General features: G+C 38.9%; 1 protein-coding gene across 5 annotated transcripts in view; it reads right to left on the reverse strand.

Annotated features, from left to right (window-relative positions):
- Positions 1 to 4,395: 4,395 nt before the first annotated feature.
- RAPGEF4 (Rap guanine nucleotide exchange factor 4) overlaps positions 4,396 to 18,727 on the reverse strand; it is a 143,732-nt gene continuing 129,400 nt past the window's right edge. For 4 of the 5 annotated variants that reach the window (XM_026852182.1, XM_026852181.1, XM_026852179.1 and 1 more), the window contains 5 exons: positions 18,372 to 18,422; positions 17,650 to 17,737; positions 17,258 to 17,322; positions 8,825 to 8,879; positions 4,396 to 7,301 (listed from right to left, as the gene is read on the reverse strand). In XM_026852182.1, the coding sequence (XP_026707983.1) occupies positions 7,174 to 7,301; positions 8,825 to 8,879; positions 17,258 to 17,322; positions 17,650 to 17,737; positions 18,372 to 18,422 (387 nt within the window). In that variant the 3' untranslated portion in view covers positions 4,396 to 7,173. The remainder of the gene's footprint in view (positions 7,302 to 8,824; positions 8,880 to 17,257; positions 17,323 to 17,649; positions 17,738 to 18,371; positions 18,423 to 18,727) is intronic. The other variant, XM_026852180.1, reaches the window with a different exon arrangement.

Genomic DNA, 18,727 nt, shown 5'->3' on the forward strand with positions numbered 1-18,727 from the left:
CTATCTATCTATCTCATATTCCTTATATTAAATTTTGTGGTCCAATAGACTTAATTTGTTGTTCTAATTTTGGCACATTTTTTTCTCTAAAATGTACTATGTCTTAACACTGTTTTCTTTGTTTTAAAGCTGTACCGAATTTATAGTTGCTGTGCTCATTTGTGTTTTCTAATCCACACTACTGCGAACCTCACTAAGCAACAGTCCCTTCATTTTCTTTGTAATTTTTTCCCAGTAAGTTGCTCAGTCATAGGGAATCCGAGGAGAGGCAGGCACAATTCCACCTCTGAGGACCACCAAGGGAAGATGACAACATAGAACATTCAACAGCTGTTTTAAAGTGTATTTTCTTTATTAAAACTATTTAGTATCTAACTATTTAGTACATTTACCTTTCTTGGAGAGTAAAGGCGGCCACTAGAATTGTGAAAACTTTGGCCACCATTGGCAGTTAGGCAGTTTGAACTAAATAGAAAATACAGGCTCCTTTTAGTGATGCACTGTGGTATTAGTGGCTTACATTTTTTGCTACTTATTTAATCCAGAGTACATTAATTAGAGACAAATCTATCTATTGAAGATCACATCTTTTTCTCTTTGGATTTAGAGATCAAATAAGACTAGAAAATGTCCGTAATATTAGACTGCCTCAGAAGAGCTCTTATTCTAGATAAATCTGTTTAGCTATATCATCTCGGTCCCTTTGCCTGTGTTTTCAAAAAAAAGGTGATCAACCCCCCCAAACACAAGCACACTATTAACAACAGCTAGTTGTGACAGGAAGGAAAAAAAAAATCTGTGCAAACCTCTAACTAGTTTCTGGCAACAGTGCTAACTGATCAGGAGCATCACAAAGGAATTATGTGCCAGACAGCTGAAACAGGAGAAACATTAGGGCAGGAATTACAAATGGAAGGAAATGTTAGATTTCAAACAGACACTAGGCAGCAACCTGCCAGTACTGCAGCCCTCAAGGGTCAGTCCTACAGAGAATGAGGACATCTAAAGAAAACCCAAGGCAACACTGTCTCTCTGTTATCTGAGAACATCCACAATGCTGCCGACAGTACTCCTGTGCAGAAATAATGTACACCTGTGAAAAACCACAAAGAGTCGGCAAATACAGCTAGCGGTTTCACTTGCTGGCTCGGACAGCATCTGAAGAAAAGAACTATTTAAAAACACAAGAGGTGGTGTTATAATGAGGAAACCATGGAGAGCAGAAAGCTTATGATTATTGGCAGAAGTTGATTAAGAAATGGATTATTGTCTGTTAGGATGTTGGAGTATCTACTGTCACCTCTATCCTACGTATCTTTATGTAAATTTCCTTTAATTGAGGTATTCATTTACAATCATTATTTTCATCGGTAATGTGCTTTATTTGCATTTGAAAGCAAAAGGAGGAAAAAAATTAAACACGACTGGCTGACCCCTGCCATGTGACAAAGGCTTCGCTTTTTGTCACTCTGACCCAAATGGATTAGGGCCAGGAAATAAAGGTCAGTCTCTTACCAGTACCCCTGTGTGTCACATTTTTATTACATGGAGTTTCCAAGAAAAATATTCCAATTTGCGTCAGTAATTATGCATTCTTTATTCATTTTCATGTAGTTTTCTGAGTTTATTTTCAATTCAGAAATTACCTTTGAGTGCCAGACCTATTAAAAATGAACCCTTTGTGAAATATCCTTCAGCAGTTAGATGTAAATGGTAGATTTTTGTAGCTGTACACGTTCCTTTTTTCCCTTTTAATGACAAGAATCCTCCTTTTTACAGTAGTCCCCCATCACTTGAGTCAGAAATAGCCAGGACCATGGTTGAATTACTTTCCTTTGTGAGTTTACGAGTTATTATTTAGTTAGGTGCTCAGTGAGAGGGGTATTTTATTGCTAAAGCAGTGCACGAGGCAGATGAAGTAAGAGCCAGTCTTATGTGTTAGTGGATGGCGTGTAGGTGAATGCAGTGAGAACAGACCTCGGGTGCTCGTGTAGCACATTGACCATGGCCTTTCAGCATGTGGAGAAGCTGGAGGTCAGGTTTTAGCCACCAGCCATGTCGGGAAGCTTGCTGTCCTGCAAAAGTTGCTTTGCGGTGGCAGTGCCCACTCCCGAGAAAGATGGAGGGGTGAGGGTCCCCTCTGGCCGCTGAGGCCGGGTATGCCATCACACCAGCCAAGCGCTGGCCAGCCCCACGGTACTGCCATGGCGAGACATCTGAGAGTGGCAGGGCTTCCCTGCGCTGTCTACAGCCCTGGAGGCAGGGCTCTGTGGGCTGTTTGTGCTCAAGGTAAAGATAGCTGCTGTAAAAGTTTCTGGTTTAGTAATTTTAATGATAACTTTTTAATCTGGTCATTATTTTCTTTGATTGCTAATACCTTGACCTCTGGTGACAGCTGCTGCTTGTGCCTGCTAAACTTTAATGCAGGCTACAGTAAAGAACATTATGATTATTTGAAAAGGCAGGGTGTAATGCATTTCAGATTAACAGTGAAAGAAAAGCTATTCAAGTTAGGGGTTCACTTTGCCATATCACTCTCTATGCTGCTTTCCTTATTATCAGTACAAAAAAATGAAATGAGAATAGCACATCTTTTAATTTTCTTCCACTATTACCTCTTGATTTGCATTCAGAGCTCCCAGAAGAAATACCGCTGAATTCAGAAGTAGTCTATTTAAGATGCGTGGTGTTTAAAAATTGCTGGAAGAGGTTAAGGTACTGTATATTATGCAGTTGACCTTACTAAGAAGCTATGTTAACAATTTAGACTTATAATTGTCCGCTGTTACATTTTGTTAATTTTTTTTTTTTAAAGCGAAATTCATTATCTCTTTTGGTACCCCTGCAGGTTAAACCATTTGATTTCTCTCTAACTTATTTTGTAAGATCTCTAAATGGTATTTAAACTGCTTGTACTTAAAAGGTTGTTTTGCCTCTGTCTCTTTGAAAAGAGGGAATTTTTTTTGTCTCTTTCTTTGTACCTGGTCTGCAGAGGCTGTGCGCCTTCACAGCATTTTCCTTAGGAGGAAAAAGCCTAAACACTCTGTCTGCAGAATCCTGTAAATACATTTGAACTCTTTTATCTGGCACTATCATGTCTTTGTGGCTGATTGAGTTTGAACAAGATGTCCAGGGAAAATAATTTGGATCCTGCCTTTACCAAACAGTAGTAGCCTCCTGGTATGTTGGATTCAGCCTCCTGGGATTTAGCCTTTATTCCCTGTCTCTGTCTTGTGATGGCCAGCACTGGGCCTGGTCGTTGAGAAAAACAGCAAATCCCAACAAAGCAACAATAGCAAAATATGCCAGAGGAGTGTGGGGAACCTGTACCCTGTGACTCTTTAGGCTCCGTAGCCTTAAAATAGAGGTGTTTGTGTTCTGTACTGGTGCTCGAACAAAAAAACATGTCAGCAGTGGAACCCTGTAATGCAGAACGTTTTCCAAAATGCCCAAGGTGTCACCATCCCGGCTCCATGGTCCCCGGCAGCAGATGTTTATCCTGGACACTGCCTCCCAGTCACCTCTTATCTGAAAACTATGGCTATGACTCTGCCAGTAAATAAAACAGGGTCAGGGGCTCTGGGGCCTGTGACCAAGTAGCATGGACCAGCCATACTGGCATTGTATGACCTGTGACCCTCAGGCATAATCATTATTTTGAACAGGTTTATATTTTCTCTGTCTAAAGTGTTGAAGTAAGGAGGGGCTGTGCTGCAGCGTTCATGCTGTTCACGCAAGCAGGTGTGATGGAGGTGCGGAGCCTCCTGGGACCCACTGGAGGACCACAGGGAGGGGATGGAGACAGGCCCCACAGGCTTGTCCATATTTCCCCTGGCAGTGGTCCCTGGTGCATGCTCCTGCACCAGTCATGGCTGGACACTCTCATGCAGTGCTAGTTGCCATGGGCCAAAATCGGCGTGAACAGCGTGCTACAACCAAACGCAGTATAGACCGGCAGCAGTGCAGGTGTGGGGACGGCCTGACCCTCTGCTGCTGGGCTGTGCTGGAGCAGCATCTGAGCCCGGGGCTTACAGAGCAGCCCCCAGTCAGCAGATAAGGGGTGTCTCTCCACTGAAGCAGGATCATGTTGTAACTTGCAGCTGCAAGCACAGGGTGAAGACAGTATGGGCATTTTGACATGTCAGTGTTTCCTGAGTTCCTATTCATTCTTCACACTATTGCAACAGTTGCTTAGACTTCATATAACAAAAGTAATGTATCGACAGCTGCCTTCCTGTTGTAAAGTCAATACAGGGAGCGAGAGAAGCCCAGTTTGGATCCCAGAGCCAGAAGGTAGTTTGATTCATTTAATCTCTAGGTATGTAGACTGTGATCAGCACTATAGCAACTATCTGAGCCACTTGAATGAGTTAGATACAGAGATAGCAACACTTGTTATTTATACAGCACCCTTTATTGGAAAATTAAAAAATGCCAGATACCAGTTTCATTGACTAGGTAAACTGTATTCATTTGTTGATATGGAGGTGCCATAAAACCTCTGTTTGTGTCACTGGGATAAATCTACACAACAGAGATTGTCTGGCAACAAATAAGTAAAACAGTTAGAGGTTCTAAGGAATAAAAGAATAAACCAAAGGGATAAAAACATACTGAACGGATGAAGAATCGGTCTATGTGCAGAGCCAAGCTGAAACTTGGCAGCTTTATAAACCAGTTAACACAGAAATAAATGAAAGTCCAAACAATAGGAACAAATCTGGAACAAATAAAATCATGAACTCACAAATGTTACACATTGATTGTGAAGATAAAAATGTCTTTTGAATTAATGGTGTCCCTGTAGTTTATTCTACTTTGCTTCTGGGAAGATTCCGTATCTGAAAAAGCCATATGAAGTATATTCACAGAGCAGTACAAATGGAAATAAGAAGTATTTCTCACTTGAAATAATAAGACACAAATTTGTCTCTATGTTATTAGCTGGTTTTCCTCTGAATCATCTTGAACTTCTAGTCAGACAGCAAAGTTAAAATAAGTTATTTCATCATGCTGCAGAATATTTCTTAACTGTGTTATTCTTTCCTTTGCAGAATGCAGGTACCGAGCAGATAGTGGTTCTATGTGTCAGCATTTCCCTGGTGACTCTCAGCTTTTGCAGAATTTATGTTTTGACTAAAAGGATGTAATTATTTTTATAGATAAAAAAATTAAAATATTTATGTGTATACTGACTCCACACAGTCCTGGTCAACGCCAAGAAAAGTATACTCTGTGTCTGAGGTGAAATGTAGACTGTATCAGTGAGGTCATCTGTGAAGCTTAATTATGAGATAATAGTTGCAACATGTAATTTCAGGCTTAATCAGTTTTATGGCATCCAGCTTCACAGAGCAGAGCTGGTGTGAATGCAACAGGAAAGCCTTTTGCCATCTGAACATCACTGTTCCCTTGGCACATGCTTGGCTGCCATCAGTGCCTGCCCCGCAGTAGGACAGCCACCCTGTGTGGTATTCAGGCTAGCACAAATGGTCTTGGAGGGGAAAGAGTATGTGCCAGATCACCAATTCCCTCTGGCTGCAGGACCTGACAGACCTCCCTGAGGTGACCAAAGGCAGAGGCCTCTTGAGTGCCACATTAGACGAGGTCTCAACTTGAGTTGGCCAACCTGCGGTAAAATCCTGTCCAAGGCAAGGTAACGTGGTGCTCACATTAGTGACCGAGCAGGGAAGATTAGTCAGCTAAAATGAAGACTACATCCCTGCTTCATTTAAATCTTTCCTATTTAAATGTTTTCTGTCTTTACATGGGAGGGTAGGGACCCTCCGTAGAAACTCTAACCAAACCAGCTAATAAAACCATAGTGTTACATCACTCCAAGACTGCCATTCCCTGTGGCAGGGACGGATCTGACTGGCTTTACATTGGTCATCCATATCACGACAGACATAGGCTAACTGCGGTTTTGAGGCTCAGCAAATGACAAGCAAAGTTTGCTATATCAGCCAATTAATAGCATCGGTATTTATGCAGGAATGAAGCTGAAAGTGCAAATGAGGCCAGCGACTAAACCTTTCCAGCAATTATATTTAATAAGGTACTACGTGTTATTTACAGAAAACATACGTCACACAATTCCTACACATAAAATGCACACAAAGTATAAAGACAAAAGCTGCACTCCCATAACATGCTGAACAAAATAAATAAAACAGAATTATTTTGGCACAGCAGCTATTACATAAATAAATATTCTAGAACATAATGAATGAACATTTATTTACAGTCTATTGAAAGTGCAAAACAATTGGCTGAAAATAAGAATATTTGTAAATGCTTAAGACCAGAAAATATGTGTTAACCAGCCACAATTAATTATAGCTGAAGTTTAAGGTTTTAATGTCCAGGAAACTATTCTCTTGAAATCCATTTGTGCATATTGTGCTCTTTTTGAAGCAGTCCTTTGCTACCTTTATGCTATTGATTTCTACAACCTTACTATCGTACTGGAATTTTGTAAAAACCTGATTGGTAGTTTAAAAAACCAAGTAAAATGTAAACACAGATTAATATATTTATCACTCAAAATATTTTCAGTCCTGTCAGTTTTCTGAAATGGCCACACTGCTTGCAGTAGTAGGCAGTACAATTAAGATGAGAAATTTTTATTAGTTTCTGTTGTATTTGAAATGGAAATATTTGTAAGTCTTCTCTGAATGGAACTATACCTTGGACCTCTCAAGAACCTACATCCTTTCATTGGATGCTTACGTACATCTTCTACCGAGGTCAACTCTAGCTGGGCAAGCTAAACTGATGATCAGTTTTGGTCCTGACCTGGAGAATAAATCATAAAATACAGATTTTTTAATTAGGGAGAAAAACTCTACCTCCCTTAGAATTGTTAGAAACTTTTTGTGCATTTTTCACTATTCTATTTTATCTTTTGCCTTTTTTTATCCATATGAGAAATCATTTACTGCACTTTAAAATGAATTAACAGTTCACAACATGGCCACCCATACAGCTACAGTGCATAAATTCTTCCTCAGCCAAAGTTCTCTGAAAGTCTGGTACATTGTGCGTTACCTAAGACCTTTGAACATGTTTTTGCTTATTTTTGTAGTGGCAGTGCAGTAGCAGAGAAAGTGAAGTTCTTAACAAGTGACCTTGACAGGATAAAAGATCATTTCTCATCATTGCTTCAAATGTTTATGCTCGACGCGGTTCTAGTCGGTGAGACATCTGTGATAAAGTTCTCTGGTTGTCAATCACATTTAATTGCCGCACATAGCTCCGAACATCCTGATGGTTCTTATTAGTCAGGGCTGCGTCGGGATCTGGTGAAAGAGAAATGATGTAGGATTGATACACTTAAACGAACAAATGCCTGAACAGAATGCATAACTCTTTACAAGCTGTCACAGGAAACACCAGATCCTGGTGAGTTAAAAAGAAAATATTTAGAAATCGCTCTCTTTGAAACCTTTCCTCCATATCTGATAGTCTTTCTGGTTACTACCCTCACAAATTATCTTTTTCTCTCAGATATCCTTGTCTACATTTGACCAAATTGATGGCCTTAGTTACAGTTTTACACGTCACCTTACCAGTCAATAGCTATAAATTATATGGCTAACTAGTATGATTTAAAACTGCCCATCTGCTTTTGAACCAAGAGCTTTCACAGAGATTCAAAAATATGTAATTGATTTAAGCCTCCCTTCATGAAATATTCCCATTGTATTAAATATTTGTAACACTGTAGTGCTTAGTGGCTGCTCCGTTCAAGCCTTGAAATTTACTGCCTGTTTCCATTACTTAACATAATTGCATTATATCTACTCCAGCAACAATTATGAAATACCACTGAGTTAAAATCTGAGTATCTTCAGCCTCACAGTGAACAGCTTATGTTTCAATGAAATACGTAGCTTAAACTACTCTAAAAGAAAGACACTGAAGCATCAACTATATATAAATACACATACACACACACACAAAATGCATGGGATTTAGATACAGTACATCTATATACTGACACTGTATCATGTATGGTGAAAAACCACTTAAATTTCTAAATATGTAGAGGTGTCACTAGTGCTTAATACATTAAAATTAAAAGATACGTAGCCAGAAAAACCTTGATGGTGGGAGAAAAGTAAAAAGCTCCTTAACTTGATCTTCTAGAGTTACAACTTTGTCCCAAATGGAAAGAAACTATTTTTATAAAAATATATTGGTTTATATTACTTAGTCTGTTCTTTGAGGAAGTGGAAGGCTGCTGTAAGGCAAAATGAATGAAGCGCTGAGGAAATGCCAGTGTGACTGGGACTGACAGTACACCTAGGTGGGATGAGACCCACACAGCAAGCCTGTTTGACCGTGGAGCTCTGTCATCATTACATGACCTCAGGTAAGTTCTGGTAATTATAATGACAAACAGGCTTTAAGTTCATCACCTTATGCAGTTATGTCATTTATAAACATCATGTTTCCAGCCTGGTTTCCTGTAAAACCAGGGTTTATCTAAGCAAGTATCTTGCATGTATCTGTGTGCCACTGTCTGCTGGCCTTATTTCAACCACTTCTGAACCCAGTGGCTAATTTCAACCAAGTCTAATTTGACAGATATGTAGACATCTCGCAGATATTTAGCTCCTTCACGTGCTTGGAAAAGAGATGGAGGAGAAGGGTCTTATTAGAGCTTCCTGAAGGGTATTTCACCCCGTGGATCTGAGGATCCAAACATGGAAAAATCACTGGAAACCAGGCTTTTGAGTTCTTGTACACCCAGAATTAGTTGTAATTACTGTAGCTACTGATGATAATGCTGACTGTGCAGATGTTGTAATACACTTACTGAAAGATTGGCTCCGGCAGAATTTCACCGTCCTGACAGTGTTGGCAATCATGCGCTGGAAAGAAAAGATGGGATGCAATCAGAGAACAAGCACTGTATTTCATCATCATTTAACTGTGCCTGAGTATGAAGACATATGCCAATAAAAGCGGTCATATGAATGAATATATCATTTTAATGCTGATACCCTCATATGTAGGGTGTGATTTGCATTTACACAGGCTTTAAATGAGCATGAGTGTAATTTACATGCACTCAGAGAACCCTTTCCTTTGCTTGGATGCTGTAAAAGGCCTTAACTAAGAATGAAAATCAGTCCCTTCAATATGCATTTCTTTAATGCCATCTTCCCACATCAAAAAGTGAAAGGAATATCTTGTAGAATACCTTGGAATATATACCCATGTTAATTTTAAGACCATCAGTTCCTAAGAGCAAGGCCATTTCTAGAACATACTCAGCAATTCACCTTTCATATGAGTTTGAGTTTAAAATGCAGCCCTCCTAGAAAATGACAGTGTAAAATGAGCACGTGAGGGTGTATGTTAACTGATTCCCTCTGGAAGTATGCTCAATTCATAGGTGAGAAGGCCACCATTAGAACTGTGGCCCTGTAAGCAAGTTGCATCAGACCTGTTAGTGTTTGCTCACACAAGTGTATCTAACCCAACCTGAAAAGTGGATTAACTTTTGGTGGACACTTCTATTGGCAATTCACAAAAAGAAGCCAAAGTCACTTCAGTCCTTGGCTCTTCAGCAAGCAAGCCATCATTCACTCACTTAGGTAAGAAAATATTAATCAATACATTTGCTCTGGTAAGTCAGATGCTACTTTAGAACAGTTTTTAAGAACAGAAATGAAGGTAAACCATAAAGCAGAACATTTCAGATTTAGTTCTGCACTGCAAAATTTAGCTGGCTTGTGTGATTAGCAACACACAGGTAATACAACCACCAGTGCAGAGGCAAAATTATTTGTTCTGCATAATATCAAATAAACTGAAACTTCAGCAGTAAAACTAAGTTCCTTAGCTAGATAGTTTGATTCAATCACTGTTATAATGACAACATTTAAGTTTCTTTTGCTTAGATTAAGAAAAAGCAGAGGAAGGACATGCTATTCATAATCAGAGTCTAACATTTGTTCCAGCACTTTAACATGGTCCAACAATTACAACACAGCTATCTGTTTTAGATCAGCACGCTCAAACCAGGCTGCTTCATACCTTCTTGAAATTTTGTGTGAGATTAACATGCCAGTCATAAGCCCTTACACAATACAATTATGTATTTCTTATTAATAAACAGTAAAACTTAAGGCATACACTCCTCAAAATTAACACACAATTATAATGTTACATGAAAATGATATACAAAAGTAAAATACCTTTGTGAAATCTGTCATTCCAGAAGTGGGAAGCACCAATGTGAAACATTCCTTACAACATAGTGAATAATCTTAAAACATTTTAATGTACTATCAAGCATATAAAAATAGGTATGCCTAGTGGTCAGCATTAGAAACACTACTGATATGTCATGTACTATATTTTTGTGGATTACACATTGTATAATCAAATGAAATGTAGCTATTATGAAATTGATCTAAAATATTTTAATTCTAAAACACAGGCTCCCCCAAAATCTAGGGAATTTTGATATGGGTCTGCCTATATTGTTCCTAAAGCCATATGTATTTACGTGGGGAAAATAAGTAGATATCAAAAAGAATCATTTTTATCCTATGTTAATTTTCATACCTCTTCAAGCCATTACTACAAGGCAGATTTTCTGAGGCACTTACCTTGCAAACATTCTCGTATGTGTTCAGCTTTAAGCATGTGAATAAGCCCCACTGACTTCAATGAAACCTCTTAAATTACTCAAAGATTAGCACCCATTATAATACTGGATAGAGACAGAACACACTGCATATTAGTGTTGGTTCTTCAAGTCTACCCCAATCAAATGAAAATCCAAACAACGTGAACAGGTAAACATGGATGTTTCATAACTCTATGGATTCGTATTTCTCTCTGTTACGTGATGCTGTTATTCTGATTTATACCATTTCAAAAAGTACTCCCCTAAAGTGACTATTTCAAGGAGAGACCATAAAGTTGAACTGGACCAGACAACCTGATGAAGTTTCAAGAGCGTCTAACTTCAGAGGAAGCTTTGCTAAGGACACTTCCATTTTTATGAAGATAGCTAGTGCTGCTTGATGTGCTTCCTAGATGGATTGTTAATACACACCCTAATTTTTCATACCTTTAAATGTTTAGGTTTTGAAGTCTCATTTCCTAATGACCTTTGGAGCTAGACTGTAGGCTCAGTGTTTGATTAGCTTAGTATTAAGCTTGTAGGTGAAAACTTAGCTTTATCAAAAGAATTGTGTTCACTGGAATCATTTTACTTTTTTTCTTTACATGGGGAATTTGTTCTGAAAAAAAGCATAGCATTCAGACGAAGTACTGTAATGCTGTATTTTACTGAAAGACAAATTATCTGTGTAACAAAGGTTTTTCAAAAGTTTTCACCATTTCTGTATTTCTCATTATATGGGCTATTCCAGGCAAGAAAAACCAAAGTGGCAATGAACTTCTCTGACTCCTGGTTAAAGGCTGAACTGCCTGGTTTCCTTCAGTTGGCTGAAAGACTTCATTTTAAGGAGTTACTTTGCCTATTCCTGAGGATAATCTCATTCAGCCTGTGCATTCAGAAGTATCCTGGCAATGATGAAACACAAAGGAATGAGAAAGTGGGTGTTAAAACAGCATAAATGGAGAAACTGTGGCCAGAAGTCAGCATCACAACCCAATGGAGAGATTCTGGACCATTATGTATCCTTGAAGAGCTGTTGACTAATATAAACGCGAAAGAGCTCCTTTTTGGAAGGTGCAAATTGGAATAGAAAAACAGCATATGAAGAGAAAGATTTCCCTTCCTGAATCTTGCAGATAAGTTGGATTGCCTGCTTTTGATTCAAGAAAACTAGAAACATGTACAGAGAAAACGTTCAGATGAAGTTTAATTGCCAGCTCCTTACAATTTTTCTTCAAATAGAGGATTATTTCTAGTTAATGCCTGCAAAAATTAACCTCTGTTTACTCACTGTGCTAAGAAAGAACATTATTGAAAAGCCATACAAACCTAAATTTGGATCTTTCTGAAATAGAACCAACTGCATAATATAACGAGCAACCACTACTACCAGCATGCTATACATACACAACAATACCCTTTCAAGTTTTACACAGTCTGGAATAGTGGCAGCAGGCCAGCATATTATCTTCTAATCCATTCCAAACCCAGGTTTCTAAATGTTATAAATATTCATATATGCCATAGAAAACTACTAAGGGCTTTAGTCACACACTTTTTGCATAATCTTTATGTTCCAAAAATGAAAGAATGTTTGCCCTTTTTTTGCATAAGGATCAGAGTGTGAATTCCCTTTTGTTCATCTCCACAAAACCCAAAAACCAATATGTGCAGATTCTCTAATCCTCATTTCACACCTGAAGAGTGAAGAGGCTTGACAAAAAGAAGCATCAGTGGCCACCATCATGGCACTGTCTTGTGCTGCTATGGCAGGTCAGCACCTTCACAGCTCTCTCGTGACTTCTGCTCCCTCTACAGGTGCCATTTCTGAGACATGCTGGGTAGTGTGACATGGAGATGGTGCCACGGAAAATGATCTTTGTTCAGGCTGTCTGATGATTTGAGAAATGGCACTGAGTTCCCAAATAATTGCATCTTACCTCTCTCTATGAATACAAAATTCTGTACTAGCAGTCAGAGTGCAGGATTATGCAGCTGAGATTTGAAAAAAGCGCAAAAAAGCGAAAAAAGTGGTCAAGAATATGAAATATCGCCTGTCCTTAAGGAGAGTCATGCTTGGTACTTTCCTCACTTTCCTCTCTTTTCTTTCCCCAGCAAGACATAATTCTAGGAAAGGGCTTTAAAATTTTTTCTAAATATATAGCTATAAAAGCAGTGTCACTTGAGTTATATATTGCCACGTACTGCACTGCAGGTTGTAGGTTATCCCGTATCTGCTAAATCATACAGAGTTTATAGGAACTAATACTACTGACAGCTTTGGGGGTTCTTGTTCACCTGAAAAGAGGATCATTAGTGGACCTAAAAGACAAATGTATATCTAGATCACAAACTAATAGTGTTTGCTGTCTACTGTCAACTTTTTATCTTTTTATCTTTCAGCTACTTGCAGCTCTCAAAATGTTCTCAACCTGACAAACTACAACTACAGCATTTAAAAAACTTTACAAGCCTATTCACTCCTTGTTCCTCTATGACAAGTATATATTCAGTTTTTATATAGATGGATCTTCTAAAGCAACACTTGAAACTAACATCCACTGTCAACTCATTAGTGGAGAAAAGATACAGGTCATGGAGTATATGCCAACCTAGAAGTTACATCTGAGCAACACCATGGTGAAAACAGCTTGTACCTTGTCTCCATCAGCTTCTTATAGTGAGAAAAGTAAGACCTTCAATACTTCTCTAAAAGCATGTCTTGTTTGCTGTTGAAGACAAAGTCTTTTACTAAAGGCTTATACTATTAATAGCAGTAATTTAGTTACTCTGTCTTACTGACAAGAGTATAAATAACATGTTTCAGGCTGGATTTTAAGACCAAATGCATGTTTCCTGCACCTCACCCCCTTGCTTCATGCAATAAATGGCATAGTAAAGAGCACAAGTACAGTGCAAATAGAGAGTACACTTATTTCTGACACATTGAATATTATTTGCCCACATCTTGTACAAACCAAATGGGTCTGCTTACAAATTTCCCTCTTTACACATAGCTGTGGCTCTACCACACATGGTATTCTCTTCCCTGGCTAGCTGTTCCTGCCCTCCCACTCCTTACAGCCTCCTCCAAGTAAGAGTCATCCATGCAGATCAGGAGATGGGAAAGGGGAAGAAGGAGCAGGTAATTACAAAAGCACCAGCAGGTACAGCTCAGCAATGCTCTGCAGAGTGATGTCCCCCCCACTACTGCCAATACCACAGTTCTGCCACTACACCTCTGAAAAGATTTGTAGGAAAGCATAGAAGGAAAAAATTGACTCAGTCCCTTTCCTTTTTAGCTTGACTTGCTAAAAAAACCTAGGCTAATGTGGTTTAACACCATCTGTCTGTTTTTCCTTCTTTTCTAGATTAGTTTGTCAAATTTGAAAGAACCCAGAGTTTTCAAACATAAGAAAGCTCCAATTTTCTGTGAAAACAGATGGCTGTGGACAAGAGAAAGACCATGTAAGTGCCCTCTTCTCCTGTATTCTTCAGGGAAAAGGCTGTAGTGCAAGTTCCTATGTTATGACAAAAGCCTAATCACACAGAATTCCCCAGCCATGAAGAAACCACACATGCCCCAGCCACGAGGAAAGCTCTGAGCAGGGCTCAGGCAGCCACAAAACACAAATGTTAAGGAACCCAGGCCTCACTGTTTCTGGCACTCGGGGAACTCCAGGCTCAGACACTGTTTGACAGCTCCTGCCTGTTTTAAGATGCATTGTTTCATATAAATAATAACAGAAACATCAGAAAACATAAAAGATTTAAAGGAAACTGTTTCAGCTGAAGAGATGTCACTAGATCAAACTTCTACTTTTGGCTCCCAGTTACAGGAATAAAGTTGTCAGCAGCACATCAGCTGTCGGGATCAGAGCTCTGTGGTGAGAATGCAGACACTATGCCAGAGGCTGTTCTCAGTTTCATCACTGTGCTTACACAAGAGACAGAGGGTCCCACCTCCTCCACCAGTGCCACCACCAGTGGCAACTACCCAGATATTTTTATTCATAAACTTCAGCAAGCATTAAAGTTAGGATGGATCAAAGGAAATAGTTTTCCAAAGAATGAAGGTGGTTTAGATTGGTAATAGAGTGGTTCCCAGCAACATTCAGCGATATCTCCATATGCTCATGACAGAACATTATGCAGCAGAACAAACAAGCAGAAAAAAACAAATGGAGGACAGGATTCCTGTAAAGAAATCCGAGTTCTGCTTTTCTACTGAAAATGTCAGAATAACATCACAGATTTACCTTGAGTTAATACTTATGTAAAAGAGAGCTGAATTTATCTGTGTGTTATCTGGCTGAGTGGTCTTGTCTTCACTAGTTAATATCTGGCAATTATGTGTGGATATGACAGTTGTAAGCTTAACACAAGTAGGCGGTAGCGACTGAGGTTTAACAGTAGGCTTTTCTTCTCTGCTTGACCTGATGACACATGCAAAAAGCTAAAAACTGCCAGGTCCACATTAGGATTTGAATGAATTATGTGGGTGGAATCTGAGTATGTTGCTTTGAAGAGCTATGGGTTGAGAGAAGCAGTAAAAACACTATAGAAGCATGCAGAATAGCCAGTGAAGAATGTTAAAAACACAAAAGATATATATGTTGTAAGGCCTGAGAAAAAGCAGAGTGAGCTTTTAGGTAGAGCACTAACTGAAGAAGGTTTAGAATACTGAGACAGTTTCCCTTTCTGTTGCATGGAGGAAAACAAGACACTATATTGATTTTTGAAATATATACAGCATCAAAAATATATCAATTGATCTTCACTCTCCCCTCCTAAAGGAAATGCTCAAAACTCAGATTACTGATCAAAATGGGTGATACTACATTCATGCAGTATAAAATTTTATTTAAAACCTTTGGGTACTACTAGTAAACCCATGTTCTGGAGATAACATACTTCTGAAGATAAGGTAATGTGCAGACTGAGGCGAAAAGGGCAGACCTGCAGCAGCTTAGATATAGATCAGTTTAAGCTGCCATAAAATTCACTCATGGCCTTGGGAGTGCCAAACTGTAGTATAGAGTGGTGCAGAACCATTTCTAAATGACAAGACTGGGTGGAACTTCTGTCTATGGGCAAGTGCTCACAGGAGAGCTCCTGCCTCCTATAATGGCTTTTACACATAATCAGGCATAAAGAGCCTGAGGCACACTGCTCTGAGGCCTGTGGATTTACTGGCTCTTCTGGCTCAGGAGGTGTAGGTAGGCCAAATGAGGTGGAGAACATGTAGCCAGCCACATAGCCATGGCTATAGCAATGCAACTGCCATCCCTCCTGGTTTGGAGGCACTCCAGCCATGTCTGAGATCCCCTTGTGTTCCCCTAAATATATACTATCTACACTAAAAAATATATATATTTATCTAGTTAGAACAAGCAGTCCAGGAAAAAGTCCCTTTTTGCAGGTAGAAAGCTCAAGGCCTTTGGAAGGAGATGGCAACACAATCTGCGTATGCAATTACAGAATGTCATTATTGCAAAGTGAGGTCAGGTCCTTCCTAAGGCTTTTGCACTACCATTTACCCACAAAAAAGTCTCAGCCTAGTAGAGAGGTATTTTCACCCTAGGACAGAGGCTGTCCTGGAGCTACAGACTAAAATCAAAGAAAAGAATTCACTCAGAATGATGATCACTTTCCTGTGAAGTTTTCTGAAGAGCTGAAAATCCTTCTCTCTTCTCTTCTGCAGTATCAGTGCTCAGCAGGTAAGAGAAGCTCCTCTCTAGTGCAGTGGAAATAACCATGGAGTGGTTCTGGTGACTAATACTAAGAACAAGCAGATATAGGTGCTAGAGTAGATATGCTCTAGCATTGCTGCTAAATGGAGCTTTACTGCAAGTCAGGTTTGGTTTTGCAGTGCAGCTGCTCATAGCTGGGCTTGGCTAACTCTGGTTCTCAGACGTAGGTGTCATTAACCACATTAATTAAGAACATGGCCTTAGCAACCAACAAAACTTTCACTGCTGAGAAGCTTGAGTTTCAGTTGAGATTTCTGCCATGGGAAGTTGCCTGCCTACAGTTTTTGACAACAGTGTTTGAAATGAGAGCTTAGGTGCAGGATTTAAAATACATCACATTTAAGCATATTCTAACCTTCTATCATCGATCACCCTTTCCAATATGAAAGCAATTAAGTCACAAAAGTGACTTTCACTTGTTAAAGGAGAGAAGAAAATAAAGATGTTGTGCACTTTCTGTATTAATGTTCCTTTAATTCTCTGAGGAGCAATGCAGAACTATCCGGGGCTGACACAGATCAGTCCTGTTTGAAGGAACAGCAGTTAAAATCACAGCTTGGTCCCAAACTGGCTGTTAAAAATTGTCTCTAGCAGCTCTGCTTCCTGTCACTGCTGCTGCCTCTCCTAGGAAACATTTTGGCTGTGCACGGCTCAGTGGGCAGTTGCTTCTCCACCTCTGTGAGGTTTTCCAGAAGCCCAGAGGTCCCAGGCGCTGTGCACAATGCAGACTATTTTTGCCAGCTCTTGGTCCTGCCTTCACTTTCTCTGGCCTTGGAAGTCATTGTTGTGAGTTCACTCTTAAAGAGATTAACAGGGAGGTCTTTTAAAATTTTCATTTCAAATATGTCATACATACCATTTTTTCGAAGTTTACTAGATTGTCAGTGAATGTCTTGTTTCCCTCATGAGTAAATGTCATGTCTGTATAGAAACAAAAGCCACATAACAGTCCATTACTGAATCATGGCCATACAAACAGCAGGACATTTTATCTATCCCTTACAAAAATCAAAGCAGCTATAAAACATTTAGGTTTTAATTTGCAGCATTTCTGAGACTAGTAAAATTGAGGTATGATATTCAGATGTAATACAGCAATTTTTCTTGTCTGTGTCATGCTTTTTATAATGGAAAAAGATCATACCTCACACTGAGATTGAATTTTACTTTTTCTTGCTGCTACTCTTATTCATCAAATATTTGACGAATAGCTTTCAAGTTAATAATTTTGGTAACATCCAAGCTTACCTTTTATAAGTAGTGGCATGAAAGGAATTATTGGAGGGTCCAATTTAGTTACAGTTAGTCTGTAGGCCCTATGGTTTCTTGATGGATCCTTAAGAAAAAAAGGAAATCAAATAATTACTAATATGTATTATTACATGTATTGAGACACTGTATGCATTCATTTAGATGTCATGGCATTTATTAAAATCATTTCCTCCTGTGGCTTTAAAAGTGCATCTGCAAACTAAGCCACCTTTTATCATTCTCCCATAGAGCTTACATGATGAGAATGCAGCTGCTAAACACAAACATTTTTCATGCCAAATAGCAAGGTAAGATATGATTACAAAAAAATTGTTCCTAAAAGGAACCACATATTTTTCTTCCCTCCTTGCAGCTGCAAATCCAGTTTTGCATATGTTGTAACACTAAAATGTATTGCCTGGAAAAATCCAGGTTGGAAAATATAATTTCCCATATGTACTATCGGAAAACATGTGATAAAGCTTTTCTGAGTTCCCAGATTAACTTTGAGTGGTACATAAGTTCTCTCAGAGTAGGTTCCTAAGAGTATAATTTATTAGTCATACATACTTGTTTTAGCAGCTCTAAAATGGGATCATAAACTTCTTAAAGTCAAACAAGGACATATAAAATGTTCTGAATCAAGGAATTCAAATCAGTTACTCAGAAACTGAATTAGCTCAGATTGTGCATAGAATAAGGGATCTATTGCTATTCACCATTAAGCTTTCAAACTCTGCATAGATCTTCTTGAACTTGCTTGGAAGTTTCTGTTAATAAAAACAAAAATAGCAAACCTTAATTAAATCCAATTTGTGTGGTAATTTTACTGTAAATGCTAGTTCCTTCTACAACGCCCTAAGTCAGGAAAGTGCTCTTTTTGCCAGATATTTCTAACAATGTGCTAATCTAAAATACAACATGTCTCCTAGCAACCAGATTATAAATAGAGACGGGACCAGCCATGAAACCTGGATCCTGATTTAAACCCCAACTTGAATTTACTCCTTTGGGATGTTTAGATTCAGATTTTTGTTTGGCCTACATCACAATCACTGAATTCATAATGTAAGTG

Source organism: Athene cunicularia (genome assembly GCF_003259725.1).
Source record: "Athene cunicularia isolate RWA chromosome 7 unlocalized genomic scaffold, athCun1 chr7_part1, whole genome shotgun sequence".
Lineage (NCBI taxonomy): Eukaryota > Metazoa > Chordata > Aves > Strigiformes > Strigidae > Athene > Athene cunicularia.